Consider the following 12911-nt stretch of genomic DNA (forward strand, 5'->3'; position numbering starts at 1 on the left):
TATGCAGGGGTTGTTATTTTAGGAAGTCTGGATATCTTCTTCACCCTCGCTCACCCTTTCTGTGGGTGACAGTGAAGCCTTATTAGTTTGAATTTATTTAACTTTCCTAAGTAGTTTTTCTAGACCACAACAGTGTTTCTAATAATATATGCATAAGTCAAAGATAGTTGAAGATGCCTCCTGTGGAGGAGAATAAACACTGACGCTTTGGGTTTTTTATTTTCGTTTTTCAGATTAAGTGGACAAAAAGTAATTGACATGGTAACTGTTAATGAAAATAGTCACTGGTACAGACACTCAAACAATTAGTATGCTGTTTTATGATGCTGATGTATTTGTGGATGACTCTTAACCTCTGTAAAAATGAAAACTCAAGTTGCAATAATACACTGCAGACTAATACATGAAATTGTTTCATGCACAAACTTGCACTTGTGTAGTTGAGGTTGACTACACACTGGCATTACTGATGAGCATAAGAGCTTGGATACTTTGCAAGTATCTGTATACATACCATCTGACCATACTGTGATGCGTCTTAGGTCACTCGGATCAAAGCATTTAGCTGTCTGGTTAATACGTGTTGATGTGATCTGATGATACTTCCTATTAAGGTGTTTAACCTGGCCCTGGGAAGGGTCCCATTTGCCACTTTCTTTTAAGCCCATTATAGAGTAAAAGATTGACAGATGGAGTTATTCATTTAGGCAGCAGAGCTGATCCTCCTGGGGCAAACAGTTGGGTGGCAACGGAAGTGGATGTTTTAAGAGAGAGGGCCCTGCAGGTACCTGACAGCAGTCAAGTGAGTCGGCAAAACAGAGGAAACGTGTTTTGCAGGTTGGTTTGTTAAGGCTGTGTGAGATTTTCCGCTAAAGTGGACATAAAGGAGTGAGCGACAGGCAGAAAAAAAGAGTAAAGTTTTAAAGTCATACACGTCAGCCAAGTTTTTGGCCAATACCACACAGTACAGTTAATTTCCTGCCCTTCCTTTGAACCCCATCCACGCACTGTGAAAGAATGACATTATCAGAATGTGCTGCATTAGAGGGATATGGGCAATAGACTTGGAAGCATATATGTGTACAGTACAAGCTGTAATAGCTAAAACATATAAATAGTGTAGTATTACAAACAGTACTGCAGAGGTGACCTGCACATGCCCCTGTTTAGTGTAGGCCAGTATATATCAGTGTGCGCTGCTCTCCAAGAAAACAACCTATTTTGGCTGTAATGAAGTCTCTCGACAGGCTCTCACAAGAGCTGGAATGGAGAAAGCATGCTAATAGTGTGCTGTGGCACAGAAAGGATTGGTTTTGGCACGAATTGTGGATTACTGGTCTTGCAGTTTTGTTTTCAGTCGAGGTCCACCGATGATTGTAGATTGAAAAGGTTTAACTTGGCTATTGCCTATTTAAGGGACCATGTCAAGATCATTATCCTTTAATCACTAATAACCATTAAGTGTTAGTCAGGGTTACATTTTACTTCCTCTATCAGTAAATGGTTGAAAGAACATCTCTCTATTTCAATTCCCTCACTCTTGTGTGTTCCCCCTTCGTGAATGATGGAGTGACTGATGACTTTAAAAAACACAGAGTGGCCTTTTCACGCCCCATGAACCGCTGAATCAAATTGCAGCCTAAAAATGCGGACACAGTCCATGTGCGTGCGCTCAAGTGAACAAAAAATGGCTGCTATTGTTGCCTGTTTGGTCCCTACTGTAAGAAGCTTTCAAAAATGTAGTTTCTGTTCCTCTGTCTTTATTCCTCTTGAATTCAAACTACATTATTCATTCACTGCGCACGGGTTTCACGCTGTTTGCAAGTGTGGGCAAAAAACATATAAACATGTTTTCTTGCTTGCAAACATTTTTACCATAATCTGAAGAGGTCGAAATAGTTAAACAGGACTTAATACGCAGAAGAACATAATTCTGTCATGTTTTTTTTTTAACCACAACAAAAATCCTTAGTCTGTTTATAAAAAAGTCTATAAATAATTTGTTAGATCAGACTTATGTCATAAACTTTAGACAAAATGGCATTGTGGTTTTTTTTTTTTTTTTTTTTTTCTTGCCATGAGTCATCGAGAAATCGACAATGCTTCCTTAAGCACAGTTCCTGGTTTGTAGCATTTGACATTGTTGCATTGATCTTTTGACAGTCTGTTACTAACAGAGTTTCAATAGTACACAAAAGCTGTGGATTATAGACTGTTTTACAGTGTCACAAGTGATCATTGTCTTCTACATTTTAGATTACTTATGTGGCTCTTATGCTCATGCAGGTGTCCCTGAATAACTAATGTATTGTCTAACAGCATCCCATCTCAGTTTAACTCGACTGAGTCAGCAATAACATATTGTGTTGCAGTCCTAATGTTATCCTGATGTAAGTTTAATCTTTACCGGGTAGACAAATAGAAATACTGAAGCATACTTTCTGTGCCGGCCGTGATTTAGTTCATAGTTCTTGTTTTTCCTTTACTTTAATGGAGTTTCTCTTCTTAATGACTCCCCAAAGACCTTTGCTGTGAAAACATTTGCATCCAGGCTCACATACAAGCCTGCTGGTGCAGAGGGATTCTAACTCTAACACAGTCTATGTCTCACTGTCGCATTAAAAAGCCAATTTCTTTTTAACAGCAACAACAGCTGGAGCTGACAGGACCAGTGTCTTGCTGATGGAGCAAACGGCTCCTTAGCTGTCCTGCAGTTTAAGCCCAAATGCCTGCCTCATGACAGGAAAAGAGAGCGTAAGATAGTTGGAGAGGAGGAGGGTAGTGAGGAGAGGAGTAGAAGATATATCCTATACATGCTATGTGTTGTTAGACATGTTTTGGTATTGTTTAATGTAAAGAAAACACAGCAGAGTAGACAGGCTTGGTGGTGTTAAGGTGAGGGAAAAAACTGCCATTGTTAGATGTGGTGGGAGCCTTTGAAATGGATACCTATTTGCACTATTAACTTTGTTTCATTTACACTTTTACTCTTTCTACCTCGATCTTTCATCTAGTGCACCTGGTTGAGTCCGAGGAGATGGCTGAATCTACAGGAGTACCAGAGCAAGAAGCTGATGCAAGAGAGTGGCGTAGCTGTCCAGCGCTTCTATGTGGCTGACACAGCTTCTGAGGCACTGGAGGCTGCAAAGAGACTCAGTAAGTAGAGGACACACATACACAGAGACATGTGATTCACTTATGTCAGCAGCTGCAATACGTTGTTGTTTAATATTGGTTTGTACCAGTGCTCATTCGTGGATTTCACTGATACATTACTTGAAGCTGTGTGTTCAATGATTATTTGGGATCTGTCACAGTTTTTCACATTTAATGAAAAGCAGGTTTAAGGTCAGTCTCAAATAAACTGGTGAGTCTGTGTTATAGTGGTCAGAATTGTGTTATTTCCAATTATTTTCATGCAGTATAGATTCAGCAACTGCACTTGACTGTATTGCATTTGTAGCTCTCTTTTAAACACAGATGTAGTGAGGCATAAGCTAATTCCTAATTATTCTCTTACTGTAGTTTTAATGAGTTAGTATAATGGTAAACGGTAATTGTATTGCTGTACCCAGTAAAACCTTAACGGTCCTATTTGTGCCGCATGGCTCTTTGGCCCTGCTACCGAATGTGCAAATGGCTGTGTTTGCAATTTAACAAGGGTCGAAGTTTTATCATGTTAAATTCCATCTTTGCTGTTTGCGTACGTGTGGGAGCTTGTGTTTTTGTGGTAGTGCCTGCTCAGTTTTTCATCACGGCATTCATCCATACTAATTTGTTTCGCAACCTCTCATATTAAGTTTCATATATAAGTGTCAAGCTTTTATGTTTGGGTGTGTGTGTGTGTTGTATAAAATTCAACTTGCTGCCTCACACAGTCATACAATGCTACGTAAGGTAGTGGCCAAAATTGTGATTTTTCTGTTTTTGTACTTGTGGTACAAATTTTCACAGATGCATTGTAAGCACAGTGTTAAGCACACATACATATGTGTGTGAACCTACATCTGTCCTCTACCTTCCCTGTTCTACTTTCCTTTCACACACCAAATTGTCCAACACGTATAGTGTGTATTTCCACCCCCAGCTTTATATTTTATTCAGTGTCCTCTCTAGCTACAGCAGCAGCTTTCTGATAGTGCCTCCAGGTTGGTTGTCAGCCAGTGAGGTACCACTCTTACTGCTGCCTTTGGGCTCAAGCGCCTGGGGCGCTGCTTTCAGTGGCCCTGGTTAAGATGCTGGCAAAGATAAACTGAATAGGGGGAAGAGAATATATATTTTCATGACAGTATCTAGAATATATTGCTTGGTAGGGGATGAAATGGAGAGTCAGAAAACTTGGACAGAAAAGTTCGAAGGGTAAAATGTAATTTTTCTGCACTTACATAGCTTATTTTACACATACCTGAATTTTAAGGCCATGTTTTTCTTGTTCACTCATTAACAAACACATTAAAACACAAATGGCAGCGTTCACCTGCCATCAGGAACAACTTGGGGTACACTCTGTTGCTAGCTCTGCCATTAGTTTACATTCCACACTACCACCTAAATTACAGCACAACAGTGGAATGGACAGTCTAATGAAACCGTCAGACAGCCTTAAAGGCTTGCGTGCTCTCAATTCAGACAGCATTTGTCCATTGACAGTACATGCACTCACCAACCATTCACATATTCAGGTTTTCTTTGTCATGCAAATACTGAAAGGTGATTTAAGTGAGTTTCAATGTGGCATGGTTGTAAGTGCCACATTAGTTAATGGGCTGGTCCGCGTATTTCAGGAACTGCTGAGCTACTGGGATTTTTCCGCACAACCATCTCTTGCATTTCATAGAGAATGGTCTTTAAAAGAAGAAATATCCAGTGAGCAGCATTTCTCTGGAGAAAAATGACTTGTTCATGTCAGCAGTCAGAGGAGAATGACCAGAGTGCTTCGAGCTGACAGGAAGGAAACAAAGAATCACTGGTTAGAACTAGAGATGGACCGATCCGATATTACGTATCGGTATCGGTCCGATACTGACGTAAATTACTGGATCGGATATCGGAGGGAAATAAAAAATGTAATCCGATCCATTAAATATCAAAAAAGCACCTCACAAAACTTGCTACACGGCGTAACTCAGCTCATAACCGTAGCATGTCGGAGCAGTGTGCTCACGTGATAGAGCGGCTGTGTGTATTTGTAGCCTCGCTAGCAATCCAGCATTTCATCTCCGAGGAAGTTATCCCAGAGAGAAGTAAAGCAAGTGTGTAAGTTCATCTCTGAATGTTTGTAAAGCATTCCCGCGTTAAGCTTAACAACCGATATATGGAGCGACTGCCTCTTCTCTCTCTCTCCCTCTCCTGCTGCTACTTCAATCATGAAACTGATCAATGATCAGCTGATCGGCTTTTCTGTCGCGAGTCCGTCTCTCTTGTTTGTTTTTGGCCCACTTTGCACCAGAAAGAGGAAACCAGCGGCTGAACAACAGCAGCACTTTTAAGCTTGATAAGCTGTTGTTAAAATTTATTTAATATTACTTTCTACACCAGGATCCTTTTTCTACGCAGCTGACGGCTGGTAACTGTGCAGGGGCGGATCTAGCAAAGTTTAGCCAGGGGGGCGATTGGGCATTAACAGGGAAAAGGGGGCACAAAGACATACTTTTCTTTCTTATTCTCATTTAAAATGTCTAGCTTTTAATAAATAATTATCTGAATCTTACACCCAAAGTTTTAATCTGATGTCAAATGTATAGAAGTCCATTACTGTATATAGTAACTATTAAGTCTAATATACCCTAGTAAGCTATAGTACTTTTTCCTTTGGGAAGGTACCATCTGTGCAGTCTGCAATTCTGTAGAAGAAAGATGTTGACTCTATTTAATTATTCTTGAAAAATAATTGATTTCTGTGCATTTTTTTTTAACACCGCATCAAATTAAAGTTGATTATGTCGATTAAGCATCACGAGGTGGAGGGTGGTTCCCTATTTTTTTTTTTGCTGGGAGTTTTAGAACCCTATTAGTTAGGTTGCTTACTCTTTAAAATACCAGAATAGGGAGGATGGGGTAGGTTTAAGTTTATTAGATTATATCATATTATATATGATTATATGATGAAATATTTTGGGTGCAGTGTATTTTTTGCATACAGGTATAACAGAATAGCTTTAGTTTTTTTTGTTTTTTTTTTTTAACTTGAGTATGAACTTATACAAAAAGCAGCAAGATATTAAAAAAGTTTTATTGATTAAAAAACACACTATATTGGATTCATATCGGTATCGGCAGATATCCAAATTTATGATATCGGTATCGGTATCGGACATAAAAAAGTGGTATCGTGCTATCTCTAGTTAGAACCAAGGTATGCAGAAGACCGTCTCTGAAAGAAAAACATTATAGAACCTTGAAGAAGATGGGCTACAGCAGCAGAAGACCACACCGGGTGGCACTCTTGTCAGCTAAGAACATGAAGATGACCTGCACTGACTCATTAAAGTTAGAGAGAAGATTGGAAAAAACATTGCCTGGCTTGATTCTTGATATCTGCTGCAGCATTTGGGCGTGGCAGCAGCTCAGGAGGTAGAGCAGGTCATCTACTGATTTGAAGGTTGGTGGTTTGATGCCAAACATCCTTGGGCAAGATACTAACCCCAAGTTGCCCTCTGATGCATCCATCTGAGTATGAATGTGTGCCAATGTTAGTTAGAGAGCACTTAAAGCAGGGGTGGGCAACTCCAGGCCTCAAGGGTTGATGTCCTGCAGGTTTTAGATCTCACCCTGGGTCAACACACCTGAATCAAGTGATTAGTTCATTATCAGGCCTCTGGAGAACTACAAGACATGTTGAGGAGGTAATTTAGCCATTTAAATCAGCTGTGTTGGATCAAGGACACATCTAAAACCTGCAGGACACCGGCCCTTGAGGCCTGGAGTTCTCCCACCCCTGACTTAACGCATAGAAGAAAATGCTGGTGTGAGTAGGTTAATGTGACATGTTGTATAAAGCGCTTTGAGCGCTCCAGGAGAGTAGAAAAGCGCTATATAAGAATCAGTCCATTTACAAATTACATTTGGATTGTGGTCATATGGCATATACAATTTCCATCCTGCCATCATCAATTAAAGTGCTAATAGTGGGGAAATGGGTTTGGGAAATTATCTTGGTGGACTCTTAGTATCAGTTTAGCATTGTGGCCTCCACAGTCACCAGTTCTCAATTTCATGTAGTTTTATTGATCTTATTTCTTATCATATTATAAACAAATCGCATGAGCGGTCACAAAATTATGAGCTGAAAATTGGTAGGAACACATTCAAATTACAGCTCCCGCAGCTGACTGGGACCTTTTTTATGTTACTAATGCATTTCCAGTGTCCCTGACAACAAATATGTTAACCCAAGTTTTTGCAGTAATTTCAAGTCAGCTTGGTTAACCAATCCCTTGCTTCCCATAGTCCCTCAGAGCAGCTTTGCCCTAATATCTCTATTCATGCACTGGGCTTTGGTTGGTCCTTATCTGTGTGTGTCTTGCACTTTTTGTGCCCTTTGACTACTGCTGGCTCGCTAATAAAGCATGCAAGTGAGCATCCACATATGGTTCATTTCATCAGACACACACTGACTTTGTCTGGGCCATTTTAGGTCATACATAAATGTGTTAGAAAGTAAAAAAGACAGAGATTAATAGTCTTTAGTTGAGATTTGTGGTGCTGATATACAAGCCGAGGCTGTGCCAAGCTTTGTGTCTGAGGGTGTGATGGGAAGGCAGGGAATGGAGCCAGCCTAGGATGAAGATCTATTTCATGGCTCTCCACTGTAGAGGACACATGGTATGGCTCTCTACAAAAGATATGGATGTTTGGGGTATCTGAGCTGATCAGAGTGACTCACACGGATTTCGGTATTGAGGCGATGTCCTGCTGTGAACCCCTGGTGTACACACAATTGAATGAACTCATCAAACATTGAAGCACGGGCACAGATGAATGACATTCACGGAGTAGGCTTGCTTCTATGAGCACACAAACACTCAAACATTCACACCAACTAGTACACTCCTCTCTGCTCTCCTCTCTTAACCATGAAGTGGTTAAATTGGCAGTTCAGTCACAGCAATGTTACACAGGAAAAAAAAAAACTCTCATTCCTCTCATGGACTGTGGAGTGGTCCAGCTCTGGTAAGGTGGGCACAGACTGATTTGTTCTATTGCTGCTGAGGACAAACAGATTTTATCCTTCTCTATCAAAGCATTAAAAACATGTATCTGGAGCAGACTTTTAATTTGCTTTAACTTGAATGACACTCTTAGGGGAGAGTTTGCATTGCGTCAGATGGGTGATTCGCTACCAGGTAATGGCTCATAGAAAGTAGAGTTTGATTTCTTTAGTGTTGTACTGGGTGAGTCCTGCAGGGAGCTTTTGTGATGGCTGGTCCACTGGGACACTGAAAAGGTTACCACACTAACTGCTGCTGTCGGTCTAAAACCAGTGACCCACATCCACTATTCACATTCACAAGCTACTAATTTTTGTATTTTTTGTGTGTATATGCATGTACAGATTACAGTTTACATCTACAAATTACACTTTTCCATCTAAGTATTTCTTAATCTAAGCTTAATATGTAAATACTTTAAATGAAAGTTAGAGTTTGTACCATATTGCCTGATAATGCCTGATTTGGAACAGATTGTTTTCTTTAGGTAGATTTTCATCACCATAACCCAAAATTTTTAATATGCAAGTAGGAAATCAATCCTGTCATTTGAAGACTGCATCGTCTCAGATGCTGTGCCTGGAGCGACCCCCTGCTTGGGCTTACAGCAACCTGATGCTCGTATTCCCACAGGGATCACTTTGAGCTTCCACCTTCCACATCTGTTCTTTTTGTTCCTTCAGCTCCTGGTACTTCTCCATGTTCTCATGCTCCTTCTTGGGATTACCACATCTATCACAGCTAACGTTTTTTTGCTTGTCAGCCACCACCATGTCACCGTGGAACTGCTTAAAGTTGAATTCCTGCAGGATCTTAGCTCTGCTGTTCTCAAGCAGTTTTGCTTGTATGTTCCGTGTGAAATTTGGTACGTTTTGCCTATATTGGACAGAGATCTTTTTGTACACTATCCTTGCTATATAACCGATCAGCTGCAGACCAGTTTTATTTTATATCTCCTTGAGTTTATTCAGATAAAGTGCATAACACGATCTTGTTACAATGGAATGTTCTCCTGGGAAACTTTGCGCCCTGGCATTCATGTGGATGTTAGTTTGACACATACTGCTTACCTAAGCATTGTGCAGACAAAGCACAGCACACTATAGCAATGACACTTTCCATAGGGACCCCAAGTAGGACAGCGTGGCCTGCCTCAGAGTGTCACAGGCTCACAATTGTGTACAAAGCCCAAGGTGTTGACCCAGCTTTCAAACTCATCAGAGCCACCTTTAATCCAAAATTTACAGTGCAGGCCAGAGATGATTCCTATCTAGGAGCCACAACCCAGCAGTTCACTGGACCTAAAAGATCTTTGGGCAACATCCTATGCCAGAAACAGCGCACCCCAGATATCCTGTGTCCATGCCAAACAGGGCAAAGTGGTTTTAGTGAAATTAAAACCTAACTAGAAGGACCGGTGCCGTCTTAAAAGCAAGCAATCCTACTTAATATAAACACCATTGCTATTTTTTGTTCTGCATACTGAACTTTATAAAGACAGTTTAAAGAAATAACTTTTTAGTGCATTTTTGAAAGCGCTCTTTCTTATCTGCTAAGGCCTAAAACTTTCACAAATGCTTTGTTTGAGATGTCATAGTAACTGCAGTAATGAATATAGATTTTGTGTTTGCCTTCGAAGCAGATTTGCACGGCCATGCACACAAATATACAAACACACATACCTGTGCCCTGCTACTGCCAAAGAGAATATGATTATGCAGTCCACTTTGTGTGTCGCCACCCGCCTGACAGATGCATCTGCAGAGCAAATCTTGATGGATTTTCAGTCTGAATTCTAAATCAAAACCACATTTTCCCTCTCTTTTCTTGGTACGAGAGCCCTTCATGTCTGCCATTTCCTCTGCCTCCCACAGAACTCATTCATTGACAGAGCAGTGATGGGAAAAAACATCGGTCTGGATTCTTATCTTAACCGCATGTTGAGCCTGTGTGATGAATGGGAGCAACATATACTTGTGTATATGTACAGCTTATATCAGATGGTAAAGTGTTCTCTTTTAGCATTGTCATCTTCCTGACTTTCCTTTCAGAAATTGTGCTGCAGTCATATTCTCTGCATCCTTCATTTTTCCCTTTCTTGTTTTCAGTTTTATACTTTAATCTTTTCGTACTCCTCGCTCACCTCAGTCTCCCTCTGCTGCTCTCTTCCTCTCTTTGTGCTTAGCACAGCCTCACTGCCAGAATGACAATTAACAGAGGAAGGAAATATTTTAATTTATTTTTTTTCCCACTGCTATGAATATTCAGTGTAAACAGTTTTTATGCATGGCTGTCAAATCTCATGTGTGCTTATTAAAAGGATGGTTGGTTTGATATGTTGGCTTACTGAATAATAGCAAGCTACCTTGACATTAGCCAACCCTTTGATGAGGCAGGTTTATGTGTGTGTTTATGCAGTTTTGCAAATTTGGTTATTCTTGTATATTTTGTGATGTTGCTGGATAGGAGAGGGAACGAGAGCTCTATGGGATGTTCCCAGCTCACAAACACATTTATATTGGTTTCCACTTTTTCCCCCTCTGAAGTTGAGGTACTTTAAAAGCACTCAGATTGTCGGATGACATAGACGTCAATCTCAGAATAAAAACGTGTGTGTGTGTGTGTGTGTGTGTGTGGATGGGAGGGGGTTATTCTATATATAGTGGTTTATGTTCTTAGAAGTGAAAGAGGCTCTTTTGTTGGTTAGGATCTATTGTACTCAAGGGAAAGAAGCTCATATTGTTTTTTGTGCGTATTGTATCAATAAAACTAGCTTCCATACATTTTGTTGAACTTTGAAGTGAACAAAAAACCCAATATAAATAACAGCTAAATAACAACCTAATTACGGCTGCATACAATAGTTACAGGGGCTGTAAAAGCCAAAAATTCTGTCAGATGTGGAAATTTGCAAAAGTCTTAAGCCACCCCTCATTTTTAAAAAGTATTTTGTTAGGAAGATATTTTTTTTAAATTGTTCTTTGGGAATCACCTTGTTGGTGCTGGTACTGTTTTTATGCTTGTCAAACTGTGCTGTTTTTGGCTTTTTTTTTTTTTTTCTAGATTCATGGCAAATGGGAACAAAATGGGAACAAATTTTTTTTGTGATAGGCTGCTAGTATCAAAATGCCTAAAGCTACCATTTGTAATTGGTTCCCTCCTTGGTTGTGAGTTATATGTAGATGCAACACTGGTTAGTCTCTCGAGTTAAGTACCTTTTTTAATTTTATGCTGATAAATCAGTGTTGATGGCTTAACAAACAGAGAAAAGCATCTCTCTGAAATAGTCAGATACAAGAACTGGACTGATAATTAGTGAAAAAGGAGCCAATATGTTGGTTCCTTACAAGTGAAATATAAAGAAATGAGCTGTGACTCAAGACTTTTACACAGTAGTATAGGGCTGTTCGATGTAACGATATATATTGGATAACGATATAAAAACGTCTATCGTTTCATTTTACGCTATCGTTTGTTTCGTGGTGTCGCAAAATAAACTGTTTACGGCAATATTTTTTTTCATCGTTTTGATGGTCACTGTAGTGGCTATATTAATTTCTTAAAGTTCTCTATTTCTCTTATATGTAATATAACCACACTACGGACGGACAAGCGCCTGTTTTTATGTGTTGTCGTTAGCAACAACGACGGTAAAACCATCGCGTGTCCGCTTGTTTATTTTCCATATAAACCTTTCACAATAAAGCTCAAGATCCTGTTGAGACTTTTCAAAATAAACTGAATCACGTGAAAGATGCAGAGTATTTACGGATGAGAAGTAAAAAAGAGCCGTCAGGTGCTAAAAAATAAACCTTGGACTCAAACGTTAGAACAGGCTTTTCCCCGCAGCATGCCGTGTAATAAATACTCACAAAGAAAACAGCGGCCGTTACAACTTATGTCTAAAAATGTATAGTTTCATGCATCGGTTAAAACACTCGACTCCAGCTACATGACGCCCAACTGAAAACACTTCACGCAAGTCGAGCTGCCCAAGATTCACAGAATTTACAGAAAAAGTTAAATTTTTGTGATTTATATCGTTATCGGGACGATAGATGTTTTATATCGGGATATGAGATTTTGGTCATATCGCACAGCCCTACAGTAGTATATATAAAATACTATATTTTTATCACATGCATGACAACATGATCATAATTCGGTCATGGGAAAAAATAAAAAAAAGTGTCCCGCTGTATTTCCAGTTCACTCCTTACTTGAATGATCTTTAAACCTTAAAGCTTTCATCAGACTGTCATGCTCTAACCAAACCTTAACCGCCACATCTCCGTATCTCAAGTTTCCATACGCAGCATAACCTCATCAAAGCTCAACCTATATTTACGGTATGTTGAACCAACACTTTCTGTACTCTTCATATGAAATATGCTTAGTGTAGTGAATTCAGAAACTGTGCTTCTATCAGATGCAGTAAATGAATTAAATGTAGGTTATATGCTTGTTTAGATGATTGGTGTTTGTATGTATAATGTTGCTCCAGCAGCCAGTTTCTGATATAATCACTGCAACCATCCTAGTTTTGTGTGACTGGTTTTGAACTGTCTCTTTTTTTGTATCAGATATGCATTTGATTTTTAGTACATGCTCCATCCGTTCAACATTGGGAGAATAACAGCATGAATGAGCATTTTGTTTTTCATCCATTTTTCGTGGAATCTGGATTTTCAGGGTCGACTG

The 12911-nt window shown here is 39.6% G+C and overlaps 1 protein-coding gene across 7 annotated transcripts in view; it reads left to right on the forward strand.

Annotated features, from left to right (window-relative positions):
• suclg2 (succinate-CoA ligase GDP-forming subunit beta) overlaps nt 1–12911 on the forward strand; it is a 100416-nt gene that overhangs the window by 15944 nt on the left and 71561 nt on the right. For all 7 annotated transcript variants that reach the window (XR_014800239.1, XR_014800237.1, XR_014800240.1 and 4 more), the window contains exon 2: nt 3015–3156. Coding sequence is in view for 2 of the 7 variants with exons in the window: in XM_084927768.1 (XP_084783894.1) it covers nt 3015–3156 (142 nt within the window). In the remaining 5 variants the exon portion in view is untranslated. The remainder of the gene's footprint in view (nt 1–3014; nt 3157–12911) is intronic.

The sequence above is a fragment of the Perissodus microlepis genome, chromosome 5, assembly GCF_051167445.1.
Source record: "Perissodus microlepis isolate ML-2025 ecotype Zambia chromosome 5, ASM5116744v1, whole genome shotgun sequence".
In the NCBI taxonomy this organism is placed as follows: domain Eukaryota; kingdom Metazoa; phylum Chordata; class Actinopteri; order Cichliformes; family Cichlidae; genus Perissodus; species Perissodus microlepis.